The sequence below is a fragment of the Coregonus clupeaformis genome, chromosome 8 (assembly GCF_020615455.1).
Source record: "Coregonus clupeaformis isolate EN_2021a chromosome 8, ASM2061545v1, whole genome shotgun sequence".
Taxonomy (NCBI): Eukaryota; Metazoa; Chordata; class Actinopteri; order Salmoniformes; family Salmonidae; genus Coregonus; species Coregonus clupeaformis.
This window is the reverse complement of record NC_059199.1, coordinates 31589089-31606647: the sequence shown is the minus strand read 5'-3', so window position 1 is coordinate 31606647 and position 17559 is coordinate 31589089. Positions and strand designations below refer to the sequence as shown.

At 43.0% G+C, this 17559-nt stretch overlaps 1 protein-coding gene across 5 annotated transcripts; it reads right to left on the bottom strand.

Annotated features, from left to right (window-relative positions):
* Nucleotides 1-372: 372 nt before the first annotated feature.
* LOC121571569 (zinc finger protein 384-like) lies at nt 373-16113 on the bottom strand. 5 transcript variants are annotated; one of them, XM_045221932.1, is made up of 12 exons: nt 15973-16113; nt 14572-14639; nt 13989-14247; nt 13642-13764; nt 13126-13164; nt 7323-7474; nt 7054-7130; nt 6651-6875; nt 4706-4873; nt 4096-4174; nt 3729-3887; nt 373-3121 (listed from the first exon to the last, which is right to left on the bottom strand). In XM_045221932.1, the coding sequence occupies exons 2-12, from the start codon at nt 14632-14634 to the stop codon at nt 2729-2731; spliced, it is 1737 nt and encodes a 578-aa protein (XP_045077867.1). In that variant the 5' UTR covers nt 14635-14639; nt 15973-16113; the 3' UTR covers nt 373-2728. The 5 variants fall into 5 exon arrangements, with proteins under 5 accessions (XP_045077867.1, XP_045077868.1, XP_045077871.1 ...); XM_045221933.1 differs by lacking the exon at nt 15973-16113 and adding an exon at nt 15199-15381; XM_045221936.1 differs by lacking the exon at nt 4706-4873.
* Between the last annotated feature and the right edge of the window lie 1446 nt (nt 16114-17559).

Below are 17559 nucleotides of genomic sequence, written 5' to 3'. Positions count from 1 at the left end.
TATTTCATGACATTGCATTTCACCAGAGGAAAGGCAAGTGGTCATTCCTCATCACTGTATGTATTGGCTGGTGCAATCAAATTTCCCCTCTGGATGATTAATAAAGTACTATCTTATCTTATCATTCAATCATTGCCTCAGATCAGTATGTTCAATGGAAATCATTCAGAAAGCATAGCTTGCTAGCCCTGTGTGTCTCATGGCATTGTAGGGTCTAGTGAGCTGACTGATTCAGTATAGGAAGTGAGGCTGACAATTAACTTGCCTTATCCCCACACACTTTCACCCTCTACCTCATCATCGCCACACAAGATCCCGTCTTATGTACTGATGACATTACACTGAATAGTCTGAAATGTATTGAATTGTATATTTAATTTCATTTTTTTTTTTTGTCGTATTTATTTATGTGAAACACGAAATCATGCATGTGATTGTTATATATAAGTGTGCTTTTTTCGATGGAATTTGTCAGGAGCCTGAAGGCATAAGTAACCAAACCAGGGACTGAACCAGAGGTTCCAAATATGGCCAAAGCATCAAAATAAGGGATATTTTAGATGTTGTAATTACTGTAGAAATGCCTCTACAGTACCCGTTTAGTGAAGTATTTTAAGATGTGTGTTCAATTTAGCTTGAAAAATTTTACACTGTACTCAAAGATAAGAAAATCATATCTAAAATCAGCTTTTTATGTCAAGTTGTCACATGTATCATACTTTATTAAGAACCTTCTGAGCTCAGCGTCTTGGCCTGGCTTTGTCAAAAAGGGTTACCTTCAGTTGCATCATAAGACCAGTGTAATCAAACCTCCTTATCCTTACTAACACAATGCTACCCTGTTTCCTGTGTTGTATCTTACTTTAACCAGGACATAATCTACTTTCATGGATGTCCCTTGTTTTGCCAATAAATAATACCAATAGTTGCTTATTATATATTCTTAAATGGCATGTTTCAGTGAAAACCAAACAAAGCTTGGGAAAAAGTTACTTACTATACATTTAATGAAAAGAATAGGATGAATTCCATGGCAAGTAGATTGTATCCAGGACTGGTTTCATTTTCTTTGAGTTATATTAGAATAGTGTGTTGTTTACTTTGTTTTACTATGTATTATTTTCAAATTGCTGTGCACTGGTGTCATGAAGAACCTTAGACATTTGTATTTTGTAGGAAACATATACCCTTAAACTATATCAAATACATAATTCCTTTGATTCCAAAACCACAACCCTCGTCTTCCCTTGTCTTCTTTGGTGTGTGTGTGTGTAGGAAGGTTGTGAAATGGGCATGGCACAGGGTACGGCAAATTAGTGTCCCAAACACAATCACCTAGCGAACACAATATTTTATATTATTTCAATGTATAATTTACCTATGTACTGTACATTGATACAATACCTTCAAACTGACTGTCCACAGCATGTCTGCATGCAGGAAAAGGAGAATCGGACAGCAAGCTTGTCATCTCCGACTGTCTCACTTTATTGTCCTTACAAGGAGAAACAGTCTGTTCTTATGAATGTGTACTGTGCATATACAGCGAGTGTAGCATAAGGGTAGTTAATAACGGCATTAGGAGCGATAACAATACGAATATTGAGAACTGTTATTTCAAAAGACACAATGAAGTACAAGGAGTATAAATAAGATCACCGGCCAATCACGAGCCAGCTCAATAAATACAGAGCAGAATAGAGCTCTGTGATTGGACGGGTCAACGATTCATTACTTTTAAAGTTATTTTGTTTTCTTTTTCATATGCATTTAGATCTCTGGTTTACTTTAGAGGCAGTACATCATTCCCTTTTTTTGAATGAAAACTCATTTCTATATATATCTACATAGATTACAGTATCTTCCAATGGATAATAATGAGGATAACATTGATAGTTGCGTACTATAATAATAACGAAGGTAGTAATATTCCGTATGAAAGGTTTTAAAAAACAACAACTCGTTATAAGTACCTGACAGCCAATTCATTGTTTCAAGACAATCCACCTTTATCCCCCGCACCCCTTGCTTTGCAAGAATGAGTTGGGAATATAGAAAATTATCATTCTTAAATACAAAATCTGCTCTGTTTCTAGATGTTTCTTCTCACTCACTTTCCTTGCACAATCTTTTTACTTTCAAACGCCGTTCTTTAACACATTCCACTGTTGGTAGAAAAATACATACATATGATAATATACATACAACTAATAAATGAAACGATGAGAAACTGAGAGGAAAAAATACAAGATTGATCAAGTGCCTTCTATATATCAGCCCCCCCTTTTCTAATCTCTTCTCCTTTAAGTGCATTCTTTGAACCATTCATATATCATCTCTTCACTCAATACTGGACTACATATCCCATACTTCCTCTTCATCTCAGGTTTCCTCTTCATACCCTCCTTTCCTTATTCTCTGATTGGGTCTTACATCGCCAAACCTCATTCTTCCATCCATTCCTTCGCCAACCCCAAGGCAGTGTAGTTTTTACTTAGTCCTTTCTCCCTCCCAGTGGAGGCTGGTGGGAGAAGAAATCGGAGGACGGCCTCATTGAAATAGCTGGAATCAAAAACATTCAATGTGTTTGACACTGTTCCATTCCAGCCATTACAAGGAGCCCATCCTCCCATTTAAAGTGACACCAGCCTCCACTTCTTCCCTCTCCATTCTGTCCATCTTCCGCTCTGTCCAACCTCCTCTCCTCCCCTCTGTCCATCCTCCCGCTCTATGAGTTCATGTGCTCCACCTGGATGGCTGAGGTGGACACGGTCAAGCAGAGGTCCTTATGGGCCGACAGATCAGCCACGCTGACTGGCTTGTACTGGATCTCGCCGGCCGACACTGTCTTGTACTGGTGCATGTCGAAGGGGCATGGCACGCCTTCTATCTGCGGGTAGCTGCCCTGCTGGGGGTTGTTGGGGTTCTGGGGCTGGTTCTGACCCGGGTTCTGGCCTGCCCCTACAGGACCACCCACTGCATTTGCCCCGCCTCCTCCTCTACCACGGCCCCTCCCCCTGCCCCCTCCTCCAGGGGTGTGGCCCTGGGCCTGCTGGGCGGCGACCGCCACCGTGAGGGAGTCCGGGTTGTGTTTCCGCATGTGTTTCATCAGGTAGGTCTCCTGGAGGAGAGGAGAGGAGAGGAGAGAAAGAGGGTGAGTGAGGTGGACAGTGCAGTGAACACTTACCATGCAGTGGGTCTTGGGAACAAAATGCAAGGGCTTGGCAGCACCTACATACAAACTCAGTAATATGTAGTCTATGCAAATTACTGGAAATAATATAGGCCTAGCGTATATAAACTACAGTAGAGGGGGGAGAACTGTTTTTAACTACATAGCCAAAGCCTACCTGTACAGTCCTATACAACCCTATAGGTTACCATCAAGCCAAACTACTGCGTGTACTTGTTAATCTACTGTTCTACTGGTTGTTTAACTTTTGTCACTACCAACTAACTTACAACCTGAAGTAGTCCTTCAAGTAATCTAATACTGCAGTTACTGAAAGAAGTACATACAATGAATTAGTCTCCACCCTCACAATGCTCTAGCCCCTCCCCTACAATATGACATTGCTGAACACCACTTTCATACAACAGGCCCCTCACAAGTGGGGAGGCCTTGAATCGAGAAAGTAAAAGCATGTGGAACTCTTTTAAAAGGGGTGGGACTTTATGTAGTTGAGGAGGAGGTAGAGGAGGAGTTTTAGGGTGATTGGCAGGCGTACCGAGGTGTAGGCGCGGTTGCACAGGCCACAGGAGTAAAGCTTGGCATGTTTGACCGTGTGAGTGGACATGTGCACCTCCAGACTGGCCGCGTCTGTATAACCGCGGTTACAGTTGTGGCACTTATACGGCTTGTCTTTGTTGTGCTGCCGACGGTGAGACTGGGGGAAGCAATGAAAGAGTTAATACATTATGATTATTGTGACTATAACGTTATCATGTCATATCATTAACTGTACGTAATGAATTTAGAGCTAAGTGAAGTTTTGCTATGAGAAACTTACAACCAAATATATTGAAATTGAGATGATTATTGTCCAAATTTGAGATCTATTGGACTTGTGAATTGGATGTAGAAGGCCTGCCTACCTGTAAGTTGGACAGCTGAGTGAATGCTTTCTCGCAGCCAGGATGGATACACTTGTAAGGTCGGTCCCCAGTGTGGATCCTATGGAAGTGAAACACAGTCTGTAATGAACTACAGCTCCCAGAAAACCCCAGTAGCCTGACTACTTTCATTACAGCGTCACTCACTCCAAGCAACGGACAGGAAAGACGGAAAGAGAGATATCCAATCCTAAATCAACCACACTATCCAATGGTCTTTCTTGACGGCCCCTCAGATAGTTTCCACCATATTGCTTACTGGTAAATCCAACCAGTCCTTTCAGATGTCAAAGTGTAGGGGATATGCATATTGGCTACAGCCTCAGGTCCAAACCGATGCTGACATGAGGGAGGAGCCAGAAAATGTAGCCAAACTTGAATGAGACTTCTAATTACATCAATATATGCTAAACGCTTTATTAAATAAGTATTTGGGGATTAGGGTTGTTTTGAAATTGAGCAAGAAGATAAGAGGATGAGAGACAACGAGGGAGAAGGAAAGTGAGAGGAAAGCAGAAAAAGAGGAGTAGATGGAACTAGAGAGGGTGTGTGATGACATGACTGCCCACTGTCCCTGTTTAGTAATGTTTACCTGTGGTGCTGCTGTAAGTGACTGAGTTGCCTGAATGTTTTCTGGCAGAAGGAGCAGGTGTAGGGCTTGGACCCACTGTGGATGCGGATGTGCTGGGCCAGGTAGCTGGAGTTGGAGAACGATTTGGAGCAGTGGGGACACTTGTGCGGTTTGCCCTCAGTGTGGTTTCTAACAAGGGGATGGGGAGATAGAGAGAGAAAAAAAGAGAGATTTATAATATATAAAATCAGCGACGAATGATCCGGAGATCAAATCATATAATCAAATCACCCCAAATCAAGTTTAGCGCAGTTTGATTGACAGTGTGCACTTTTTGTTGTTGCTGTGTCGGAGTTGCGAAACACAGTACGAAAACAAACAGCAGGCACAGTCCCCCTTTCCTTTCTCTCTCTCTCTCTCTGTCTCCACCTATGGTGTGCTACCGATATTGTGTGGTAATCCTACAGAGGCCTACTGCTAAGGAATTTGAGTGAAGGCAAGCGCTCGTCTTTCTCTTGAAACCAAAGGCAAAGAATTGTGAGGGGCATGTGAGGGAGGAAATGTAATAGAGAAGGCAAAGGGAGCACTTCATTCTACCAGAACGGTGAGGGTGGGAGGAAGGGAAAAGTATTTTATTGAATTCCTCATAAACATTCAAGAAACCAAAGACTGGTTGAAGAGATGGTGCACAGATAGAACTGATAGTGTCAGGGAAAGGCAGCGAAAGAAAAGGAAGAAATCAATATGGAAAGATGTAGTCTTTGATAGGTAAATGTAGATAGAGCCATATTATTTGTCTGACATAATTTTTTTTACATTATGATGCTGTTTCAGGGATAGTTTACCCAAAATTACATCCTTTCCCCAAGGATGGACGTGACTTATTCGTCTTTGCTGTGTTTCTCCAGCTATCTAAAAGGAAGAATGCAATCTGTCACTTTCAAAGAAGTTAACCCCCTCTTCAGATTAAATGTGGTGTTCCACAGGGATCGATTCTTGGACCTCTATTATGTCTAGTTTACCAAACACATAAAAACTACTTTCTCAGGTTGTTTGCCAATAACATAAGAAACTTTCTTTCCCAAAGAAATCTGCAAACCACACATAAAAACAGCCTCCAAGATAGCAAACAACGCAGATAAACTTAAAATGTAAATACAACCAAGGCACTCAATCTGTATTACACTTGAAGCCCGTACTGTGGTTTTTGACCTCCTCTACACAATTTGTTTTTAACCTAGCACTGAATGTTGTGTCGTAAAATTCTTCGTCTACGTCTCTGGTAATGGTTATATACTGTATCCCTGTCTTCCGTATGTTCCTGCTTGTCTGTTTGCATGTAAGTGAACATGTGGAACAGAGAGCAGGAAAGCAGACAGTCAGAAAAGTAAAATGAGGGATAAGGATGCGATAGGAAGAAAAGATGGACACCACAAAATTAAGAGGGTACAGGCAAAGCAATCAACAGATACAAGGACATAACTGAACGATTTCATCAAAGTTGGCAAAAAGCAATTTGGCAAGAAAAAACATTTCAAACAGCACACATGCTCCTTATAAAAGCTGTGACATTTCGACAGTGAAAAAAGGGTGGTGCTGCTTTGTCACACCTCACCAGAAATATAAATATCGGGCTTGTTTATTCTAAACCTGCTGTCATAGATGAAGTACAATAAGACATTTTTGTAAAAGTATTATTGGGAGTAATACTGTATTATTTGCATTGCCAAAATAAAACCCCATGTTTCTAATGCAGAGTAGTTACTCATATTGTAATGGTCAAATTCAAAGCCAAATGATGAGAAGTACATTGGTATCAATCCCTGAATTTGTAGTGATAGTGATTGTCTTTCCTACCAACCCTTCATTCTTGTGTGACAATCTATATTCTGCAGTCAAACACCTATTCCCTGAAATCAACCACCACACACACTCACACACATACACGCCAGGGAGGCAGCAGTACCGTGTGTGCTGCTGTAAGTGACTGAGTTGCCTGAATGTTTTCTGGCAGTAGGAGCAGGTGTAGGGCTTGGACCCACTGTGGATGCGGATGTGCTGGGACAGGTAACTGGAGTTGGCGAACGATTTGGAGCAGTGGGGGCACTTGTGTGGCTTGGCCTCTGTGTGAGACTTGGCGTGGATCTGCATGTCCGACTTGCTGAAGAACGTCACCGCACACATCCGGCACCTGGAAGAGGGGTAAGAGAGAATGGCAAGTGGTGGAAATGGAGAGAAAACAAGAGAAACTGAGAACTGTATAGACATGGAGATACTTTGAATGGGGAATAAATGACAGGGTCAACTTGGGTAACAAATAGTGAAAGTTAAGGAGTAAAAAGTATGTAAGCACAAAGCCTCTAATATACCTGTATGATTTGGTCCCATCTTTGTTCCCATGCTCATCCTCATCATTTGATAAGTCATAATGGTCGGCAGTGTGGTGCTATACACAAAAACGAAACAATTATTTATTTAATAAACAACACTTTGCTTCACTATTCCTGAAATAATGACACAACAATATGTAGCCTTAACGTATTTTATCATTATGGATTGGATTAAACACAACATAATACTCAACATAACATCTGTAGCGGCTTAGTTATTATGTGACATCACTTCAAATCTCAATCACCTGCCCCCCAGCAGCCAGGTGTGCCAGAATCAACGCATCACTTCCTGGGGGGAGGGTGGCGCCCGCCCTCGGCATCATCGACTTCTTCTTCCTGCCCCGCTTCCCGGGCGTTGGCATGACAACAGGAGGGATGATCAAATCCTCTTTCTTGTCTGAAACAGGGACAAAAAAACAGGATGGGGAAAGGAGGGATGAAGGGAAGGGGAGAGAACGGGGGAGAAGAATATAGCTCTGATTAAAACAGACCAAAAACCACACAACATATCCCATGGGCCTCTGCTTGGTGAGTATCATCCAAAGCGGTGTCTCCTGGTATGCAATGGTGAAAGCAACAACGTGTGAGTGGTATATCACCCCATTACACTGAGGCATTTTCATCTCTTCACCCATATATTGGAACACCTGACAGACTTCATCGCTGCAAAAATAATCGGTTACACTCAACTGCCTATTTGGACAGCGTGCACAGATACAAAACTAAACTAAATTGATTTTGCTTTTTGAATGGGGCAGATACTGTAGTTGATATGTTTTGGACATTAATCCAAGACAGTGATTTTCATCAACCTTTGGATGATCACATTCATGGATGGAATTGCACCACCAGAGAACATGGCGGCGTACTCCAGATCACTCCATTGGTCCTCTAGATAACTTCCTTGGACCATTAGTGGGGGTGCATCAGATCATATTCTTAGACTTTCAGATTGGGTTTTTGGAGTCTTGGCCTTACTTAGACAACTCTACTGGACCATCAACAGGTCCCAGATCTGATCATCTTCATAATATGTTGTGCGATGTATAGTGTGAGCTTAAGTCCAGTAAAACATTACATCCAAGCATCCTGCACGTTTGAATAAATGTTCTTTGCAGCTTATAACAGGCCTTACAGCAGCGTTTCCCAAACTAGGGGGTCGTGACCCCATGTGGGGACGCCTGATTTGAAAATGGCGTGGCGAAAGAAACTCGGAAATAAAAAATGTACGCTCGGTTCATAGAACCGTAACCTCCGGTAGCCGCTAGACGCGGACGTAATAAACAGAGCGGTTTCTGTTTTCTTCCTACAATTGTGGCGTTATCTTTAAAAACGGTTTAAGCTACAACATATTATGACCCCATCACTGAAACATAAGACTCAGGAAAACGTAAGTGTCTTCTGTTTCGCTCTACAATGCCCACAAGCCGCGCAGGACTCATTCAAATAAAGTGGACAAGACCAGGCACTAAATCAGACTTCATCAACTTCATCAATGATTATGTTCTTTTCTACACAGAAAATCATACAAAATTATTGCCTGATGATCTTCTGAACTTCCCAATACCTTTCTGATGCATTTCAGTCACTTCAAACCATACTTCCTTCAGATTGAAATACTGTCAAAAGTACTGTCGGACTGATTTGTTATAGACTGTCATAGCACCAAGAAAGTAAACATTGGCCGTTGATTACATCACCTTTTTTTTTTTTTTTTACATGGTGGGCCGCACATTTATTCTCACAAATGTTCTTTTTTGTGATCCGAACACCTCAAACTTCGATTCGTCTGTCCATAACACTTTTTTCCAATCTTCCTCTGTCCAGCGTCTGTGTTCTTTTGCCCATCTTAATCTTTTATTTTTATTGGCCAGTCTGAGATATGGCTTTTTCTTTGCAACTCTGCCTAGAAGGTCAGCATCCCGGAGTCGCCTCTTCACTGTTGACGTTGAGACTGGTGTTTTGCGGGTACTATTTAACTATTTAACTCCTCTTTCTATTCTGGTTAGAGCCAGTTTGCGCTGTTCTGTGAAGGGAGTAGTACACAGCGTTGTACGAGATCTTCAGTTTCTTGGCAATTTCTCGCATGGAATAGCCTTCATTTCTCAGAACAAGAATAGACTGACGAGTTTCAGAAGAAAGTTATTTGTTTCTGGACATTTTGAGCCTGTAATCGAACCCACAATTGCTGATGCTCCAGATACTCAACTAGTCTCAAGAAGGCCAGTTTTTTTGCTTCTTTAATCAGCACAACAGTTTTCAGCTGTGCTAACATAATTGCAAAAGGGTTTTCTAATGATCAATTAGCCTTTTAAAATGATAAACTTGGATTAGCAAACACAACGTGCCATTGGAACACAGGACAGATGGTTGCTGATAATGGGCCTCTGTACGCCTATGTAGATATTCCATAAAAAAATCTGCCGTTTCCAGCTACAATAGCCATTTACAACATTAACAATGTCTACACTGTATTTCTGATCAATTTGATGTTATTTTAATGGACAAAAAAATTGCTTTTCTTTTGAAAACAAGGACATTTCTAAGTGACCCCAAACTTTTGAACGGTAGTGTATATATATATATACAGTGGGGAGAACAAGTATTTGATACGCTGTCGATTTTGCAGGTTTTCCTACTTACAAAGCATGTAGAGGTCTGTAATTTTTATCATAGGTACACTTCAACTGTGAGAGACGGAATCTAAAACAAAAATCCAGAAAATCACATTGTATGATTTTTAAATAAGTTATTTGCATTTTATTGCATGACATAAGTATTTGATCACCTACCAACCAGTAAGAATTCCGTCTCTCACAGACCTGTTAGTTTTTCTTTAAGAAGCCCTCCTGTTCTCCACTCATTACCTGTATTAACTGCACTTGTTTGAACTCGTTACCTGTATAAAAGACACCTGTCCACACACTCAATCAAACAGACTCCAACCTCTCCACAATGGCCAAGACCAGAGAGCTGTGTAAGGACATCAGGGATAAAATTGTAGACCTGCACAAGGCTGGGATGGGCTACAGGACAATAGGCAAGCAGCTTGGTGAGAAGGCAACCACTATTGGCGCAATTATTAGAAAATGGAAGAAGTTCAAGATGACGGTCAATCACCCTCAGTCTGGGGCTCCATGCAAGATCTCACCTCGTGGGGCATCAATGATCATGAGGAAGGTGAGGGATCAGCCCAGAACTACACGGCAGGACCTGGTCAATGACCTGAAGAGAGCTGGGACCACAGTCTCAAAGAAAACCATTAGTAACATACTACGCCGTCATGGATTAAAATCCTGCAGCGCACGCAAGGTCCCCCTGCTCAAGCCAGCGCATGTCCAGGCCCGTCTGAAGTTTGCCAATGACCATCTGGATGATCCAGAGGAGGAATGGGAGAAGGTCATGTGGTCTGATGAGTCAAAAATAAAGCTTTTTGGTCTAAACTCCACTCGCCGTGTTTGGAGGAAGAAGAAGGATGAGTACAACCCCAAGAACACCATCCCAACCGTGAAGCATGGAGGTGGAAACATCATTCTTTGGGGATGCTTTTCTGCAAAGGGGACAGGACGACTGCACCGTATTGAGGGGAGGATGGATGGGGCCATGTATCGCGAGATCTTGGCAAACAACCTCCTTCCCTCAGTAAGAGCATTGAAGATGGGTCGTGGCTGGGTCTTCCAGCATGACAACGACCCGAAACACACAGCCAGGGCAACTAAGGAGTGGCTCCGTAAGAAGCATCTCAAGGTCCTGGAGTGGCCTAGCCAGTCTCCAGACCTGAATCCAATAGAAAATCTTTGGAGGGATCTGAAAGTCCGTATTGCCCAGCGACAGCCCCGAAACCTGAAGGATCTGGAGAAGGTCTGTATGGAGAAGTGGGCCAAAATCCCTGCTGCAGTGTGTGCAAACCTGGTCAAGACCTACAGGAAACATATGATCTCTGTAATTGCAAACAAAGGTTTCTGTACCAAATATTAAGTTCTGGTTTTCTGATGTATAGATTCCGTCTCTCACAGTTGAAGTGTACCTATGATAAAAATTACAGACCTCTACATGCTTTGTAAGTAGGAAAACCTGCAAAATCGGCAGTGTATCAAATACTTGTTCTCCCCACTGTATATACAGTTGAAGTCGGAAGTTTACATACACTTAGGTTGGAGTCACTAAAACTCGTTTTTCAACCACTCAAATGTCTTGTTAACAAACCATAGTTTTGGCAAGTCGGTTAGGACATCTACTTTGTGCATGACACAAGTAATTTTTCCAACAATTGTTTACAGACAGATTTTTTCACTTATAATTCACTGTATCACAATTCCAGTGGGTCAGAAGTTTACATACACTAAGTTGACTGTGCCTTTAAACAGCTTGGAAAATTCCAGAAAATGATGTAATGGCTTTAGAAGCTTCTGATAGGCTAATTGACATCATTTGAGTCAATTGGAGGTGTACCTGTGGATGTATTTCAAGGCCTACCTTCAAACTCAGTGCCTCTTTGCTTGACATCATGGGAAAATCAAAATAAATCAGCCAAGACCTCAGAAAAAGAATTGTAGACCTCCACAAGTCTGGTCCATCCTTGGGAGCAATTTCCATACGCCTGAAGGTACCACGTTCATCTGTACAAACAATAGTACGCAAGTATAAACACCATGGGACCACGCAGCCATCATACCGCTCAGGAAGGAGACGCGTTCTATCTCTTAGAGATGAACGTACTTTGGTGCAAAAAGTGCAAATCAATCCCAGAACAACAGCAAAGGACCTTGTGAAGATGCTGGAGGAAACCGGTACAAATGTATCTATATCCACAGTAAAACAAGTCCTATATCGACATTACCTGAAAGGCCGCTCAGCAAGGAAGAAGCCACTGCTCCAAAACCGCCATAAAAAAAGCCAGACTACGGTTTGCAACTGCACATGGGGACAAAGATCGTACCTTTTGGAGAAATGTCCACTGGTCTGATGAAACAAAAATAGAACTGTTTGCCCATAATGACCATCGTTATGTTTGGAGGAAAAAGGAGGTCGCTTGCAAGCCGAAGAACACCATCCCAACCGTGAAGCACAGGGGTGGCAGCATCATGCTGTGGGGGTGCTTTGCTGCAGGAGGGACTGGTGCACTTCACAAAATAGATGGCATCATGAGGAAGGAAAATTATGTGGATATATTGAAGCAAAATCTCAAGACATCAGTCAGGAAGTTAAAGCTTGGTCACAAATGGGTCTTCCAAATGGACAATGACCCCAAGCATACTTCCAAAGTTGTGGCAAAATGGCTTAAGGACAACAAAGTCAAGGTATTGGAGTGGCCATCACAAAGCCCTGACCTCAATCCTATAGAAAATTTGTGGGCAGAACTGAAAAAGCGTGTGCGAGCAAGGAGGCATACAAACCTGACTCAGTTACACCAGCTCTGTCAGGAGGAATGGGCCAAAATTCACCCAATTTATTGTGGGAAGCTTGTGGAAGGCTACCCGAAATGTTTGACCCAAGTTAAACAATTTAAAGGCAATGCTACCAAATACTAATTGAGTGTATGTAAACTTCTGACCCACTGGGAATGTGATGAAAGAAATAAAAGCTGAAATAAGTAATTCTCTTTACTATTATTCTGACATTTCACATTCTTAAAATAAAGTGGTGATCCTAACTGACCTAAGACAGGGAATTTTTAGTAGGATTAAATGTCAGGAATTGTGAAAAACTGAGTTTAAATTTATTTGGCTAAGGTGTATGTAAACATCCGACTTCAACTGTATATATATATGTAGTTCTGTCCTTGAGCTGTTCTTGTCGATTAATGTTCTATATTATGTCATGTTTCATGTTTTGTGTGGACCTCAGGAAGAGTAGCTGCTGCTTTTGCAACAGCTATTGGGGATCCTAATAAAATACCAAATACCAATTCAGAGTGCAAGTCAACACAACAAAACCACAGGACTGCAGGGCTTTGCTGCTAAGCAGTAGGGATGGATGATGGCATATGGGGAGGAAGTATTGGGCTAGGTGGGGCAGGGTGGAGGGGAGATGGAGCTGAGTACTCACTGTGGCTGTAGAAGTAGAGAGAGGCGTGCTGGCTGCTCTCTGACAGAAACCGAGAGAAGAGGAGAACACACTCAACACACGGAGCTCACTACCTGGCTCGCTCCCTCTCTCTCTCACCGCAGAGGGTGGGGGGGTTGGATCAGGTCAAGGGTTAGTGGTTGGCTGCTGGCAGCGCGTTGCAGGGGTTAGCTCAAGCAGCAATGCGTGTTTTACTGTGTGTGTGTCTGTGTGTGTGAGTGCATAATGCATGTCTGTGAGTGTTGAGGATGGAAGTTTGTGATAAAAAAAAAGACTGTAGAAGGTGGTACCCTTGCAGGGTCAGCCCATATCAACCATGGGATTAAATTGTTTTTTTTTAATGCTCCAATGAATGTACAGTATGTGTGTATGTAAGTGTGTGCCAGTGAGTCTGCTATGGTTGTTAATAAGCCAGGACAGATTTGCAAGCCGCTCAGGCACACAACCTATCACAGTGCGGGGGGGAGAGGGGAACGGGGAATGGGGTGGAGGTTTTACCTGTGTTTGTGGGGTGCAGTGCGGACACTATCATGGTGGTGGCAGGGGGTCCAGACACAAAAGATTGTGTGGAGGTGGGTTGAGAGACCAGGGTGCCTTGGGGAGTGGTTATCACTAGCCCCGCTGAGAGGGAGAGAGAGACGGTGACCTGACTGCACCACACCCCTCCAAGAGAGCCGAGGTACACATTACACACTACACACACAATGAAATACTGAGAACGTTTGCGAGACATCCCTATAACATGATTAAGCCAGACAGTAACAGGGAGGAGATACACATAGAACAACCACAGAGGATAGCCAGACAAACTGACACTGGCAGAGTGTCTTGTCTTGTCTACTCACCTGCCGTCATGATGCCGGTGGACTGGATGGGCACCACCGTGATATTCTGTGAGGTGTGCGGCTGGTGCAGGTGCCCGCCTACGGAGTTCAATTGGACGCCACCGCCTCCACCTTCCTGTTTGGGCACCACCCGGCCTCCCGCGTCCATGGTGAGCACGGCGGTGGGATAGTGCGAGGAGGAGTGAGGGAACGACGGAGAACACTTATTGTCCGGACCCAACTGCTCCTTCATCTTGTTCAGGAACATGGCGTTTTCAATCTATAGTGGAGGGGAAAGGTGGATAGGAAAAGAGGGGTGGAAAAGAGAAAGACAGGTAATAGAGAGAATGGGTGAGATGCCAAAGGAAATGAGTAGAGGTGGTAGAGGTTGATAAGGGAAGTGGAAGAGAGGAGGGGCAGAAGTGATCATTTGGGGAGGCTTGTTGTTTTGTTACTTACACATGAATTACAATGAATTTGATGTTTTGCCATCCTCACCTAAGGTGTAAGCTCATTATTTATTAGTGCTAACTGAAATGTATTGTCTTTATTTGTGACACCACCATGTACATTTCAAGATAAGGTCCAGTAATAAGGTTTCTACCTGTCCTTGTACTGTGGGAACGGGAGACCAAAAGTATGATGAGTTGAAATGGGAATCTTCCATTATTTCTGTAATTGAAAAGCAACATAACTTATAAACACGTGCTCGTTCGTCATCGTCAGTTGAAATGAGACCATGCCCATCTCAACTCATGTCTGGCCAAAGTTATTGGTCTCTTGCAAATGCTAAGCATATCTAAGAAGTTGAGTAAAATAAAGAGTTTTGTTCAAGGGAATAGGCTATGTTGAAAGATACAAAAGTCGAGCTAACACTGTGTTTTCTTCACTGGCATGCATTTTGCCCACTGCCAATATATTTAACTAAGATAGAAAAGTGTGATCCATATCATATGCAAGTCTCCATGGCCCCCGGACAGAGAGTGTTGCTGTTGGTCAGAATTGTAAATGGCATTTTACAGTTCACATACAAATAAATGCATGCAGAGTGCAGTAGAGGGGGTGTACAGAAAGTATGTTTAATCAATGGCTACTTATAACTTCTAGCACAGTCTACAGATGTGATCATAACAAACAAAACAAGTATGGATACATTGTATTGCATACATAATAGAATATTTAACAGAAATATTTAAATATGCCCTGGAAACTACTAGCTAGCTTCTCTCACCGAGCTACATGGCTGGAGTGGGCACTATAAATAGCAAGGAACAATGTCGTCTGTCATTGAAAACCATCCAGCTAGTAGGTGTATAACATGGGAAGTTATTTATTGTAGCTTTGTAACTCCACCAGCAACAGAGGTGTCTGCTAACCATTTTGATGTGGAACATTGAGTTCTGTCAAGTTATAGTACCGGTATTTCCTATCCCAGGCCAGGGCACACACACACACAAGACAGCTTGCCAGCCAAAGGGATAGCTGCCGCCGCCGCCGCCACCACCTACAAGAAAACACTCGCCTACCCTTTCTTTCAACTAAATGGCTGGTGGCAAGCTTAATAGACTGATATTGGTGTTAGCTAGCTAGTTAATTATCTAACAACAACAGATGAGTGAAATCTGAGCTAGTTAGCTAACGTAGAAGCTAGCTAACTCTTTGAGGTTAGCTAGCTAACTTGCCTCAATTAATTTCTGCTTTTGTTAGCTAGCTTGCAACTATGCGGCCTATTTTTTAAGTCGACAATAAACAAATAAACTTCCGCTTGAAAACAACAATGCCTCCACCCCTCTCACTGTTCGTCACACTGAGAAAATAAAAAAAATAAAAAAAGAACTCGCGAATAAAAAAAACAGAGAAAAAAACGTCGAAGCCAATGCCCCTGTGCGAGACGCAGCTTCATGCAGACTTCCGGCTGTCCAGATAGAGGATAGCAGCAGCTCGTATGAGTTGCTCTGTAACACACAAATAATTAACGATTGAGTAATAACTCGATGTTAATTACCGGTGTTGGCGATTCCTTCTCAACCCCCGGGCTCCCGCGGGTCGGGACAGTTCGGAAACTCAGTCCAAATCCACCCGAAACCTCAGATTCGCAGATTTTTTTTCCTCTATTTTTTTTTCTTTTTCCCTCTTGTGGGTCTGCTCCGCTCTACACTTCCGGTGCCGAGAAATTGATTTCCGGTCGTTGGGGTCCTGTACAGTGGTAGCCTTCCACTATCAATGATGGCTAATACAGGTATGCCACAGTACAGGCAAAGACAGGGGTTCCCAAACTGGGGTCCCGGGTACAGTTTCCAACAAGTTGCAAGAAAAAAATTATGCTCCCCCATCAGATATTGTTTCCCCATTATATTGTAGCGAGCGGGAAGCGCACCCTGGTCTCCGGCGTGAATACCTTGGTCTCCGCATCGCGCCAATAGGTTTAACCCACTTGGTGCGAATTGTAATGTGGCTCATATAGCGAGGATTGCTACACTGCCCTCTCCGAACGGGAAGCCACGTCCCCTTGCTTCGACTAAACTCAGCCCCCTCACATCCCAGGCTGTGTGTTACGATGGCCCCACGGCCGCCATCCCGTATGAAAAATGTATGCACTCACTAACTGTACGTCGCGTCTGCTAAATGACTAAAATGTCAATGTAAAATGTAATCCCACTTCTGACTTCAATGTAGCGAACGCAAAGAGAAAACTCAGTCCAAATGTAGCGTACGCAAAGGCAAACACCCTAAGCACCGCGCCAATAGGGTTAACACACTTGGTGGAAATTGTAACATGGCTCACATCTGCTAAATATGTGTATGTGACCAATTGTATTGTATTTTATTTGACATGGTGAGGATCGCTACAATATACTGTTCTCTATCAGACACTGCTTTCCCATCATATAGGCCTACTGTTGTTCCCCCATCATGGCCATAATTGACATCGCTGCCTGTGACGTGAACAACAGCTGGGCATGATGGCCTTAACCTGCTTCATTCCTGCTGAGACATTACCACACACCAGACAACCCTGAATAGCCTGGGATACATGGGTCCAATCCAGCAAAATATCACTAAACCCATCCAAATGCAAAATCACCTTCGCCAAAAGACCTTAACCCATAATTACCCTTACTGAGTAGGGAATACGGGCCCCAGGTCTCCCACCCAAGGACCAACCCTGCTTAGCTTCAGAGGCAACCCAGGAGTGGGGTGCGGGCAGGATGGCATGGCTGCTGGCAAGCTATGGCCAACCAACTCCGAACATTTTTCCTCTGATGGCTCAAAAGACTTGGAGTTTCCAGGGAGGACCTCACCAACACCTACTCTGGGTGCATCCACCCGACACAGTGCATATGTAATGCAAGCAGTACATACAGTGGGGGAAAAAAGTATTTAGTCAGCCACCAATTGTGCAAGTTCTCCCACTTAAAAAAATGAGAGAGGCCTGTAATTTTCATCATAGGTACACGTCAACTATGACAGACAAATTGAGAGAAAAAAATCCAGAAAATCACATTGTAGGATTTTTTATGAATTTATTTGCAAATTATGGTGGAAAATAGGTATTTGGTCACCTACAAACAAGCAAGATTTCTGGCTCTCA

What these genes read in the sequence shown, in the direction of transcription:
- LOC121571569 (XM_045221932.1), bottom strand. Translation starts at nt 14,634, where the DNA reads ATGGAAGATTCCCATTTCAACTCATCATACTTTTGGTCTCCCGTTCCC. An exon ending in CACTTACAGCAGCACACACG is followed by an intron (nt 4,874 to 6,650) that starts GTACTGCTGCCT and finishes TCCCCTTGTTAG; the next exon opens with AAACCACACTGAGGGCAAAC. An exon ending in CTCAGCTGTCCAACTTACAG is followed by an intron (nt 3,888 to 4,095) that starts GTAGGCAGGCCT and finishes TGCTTCCCCCAG; the next exon opens with TCTCACCGTCGGCAGCACAA.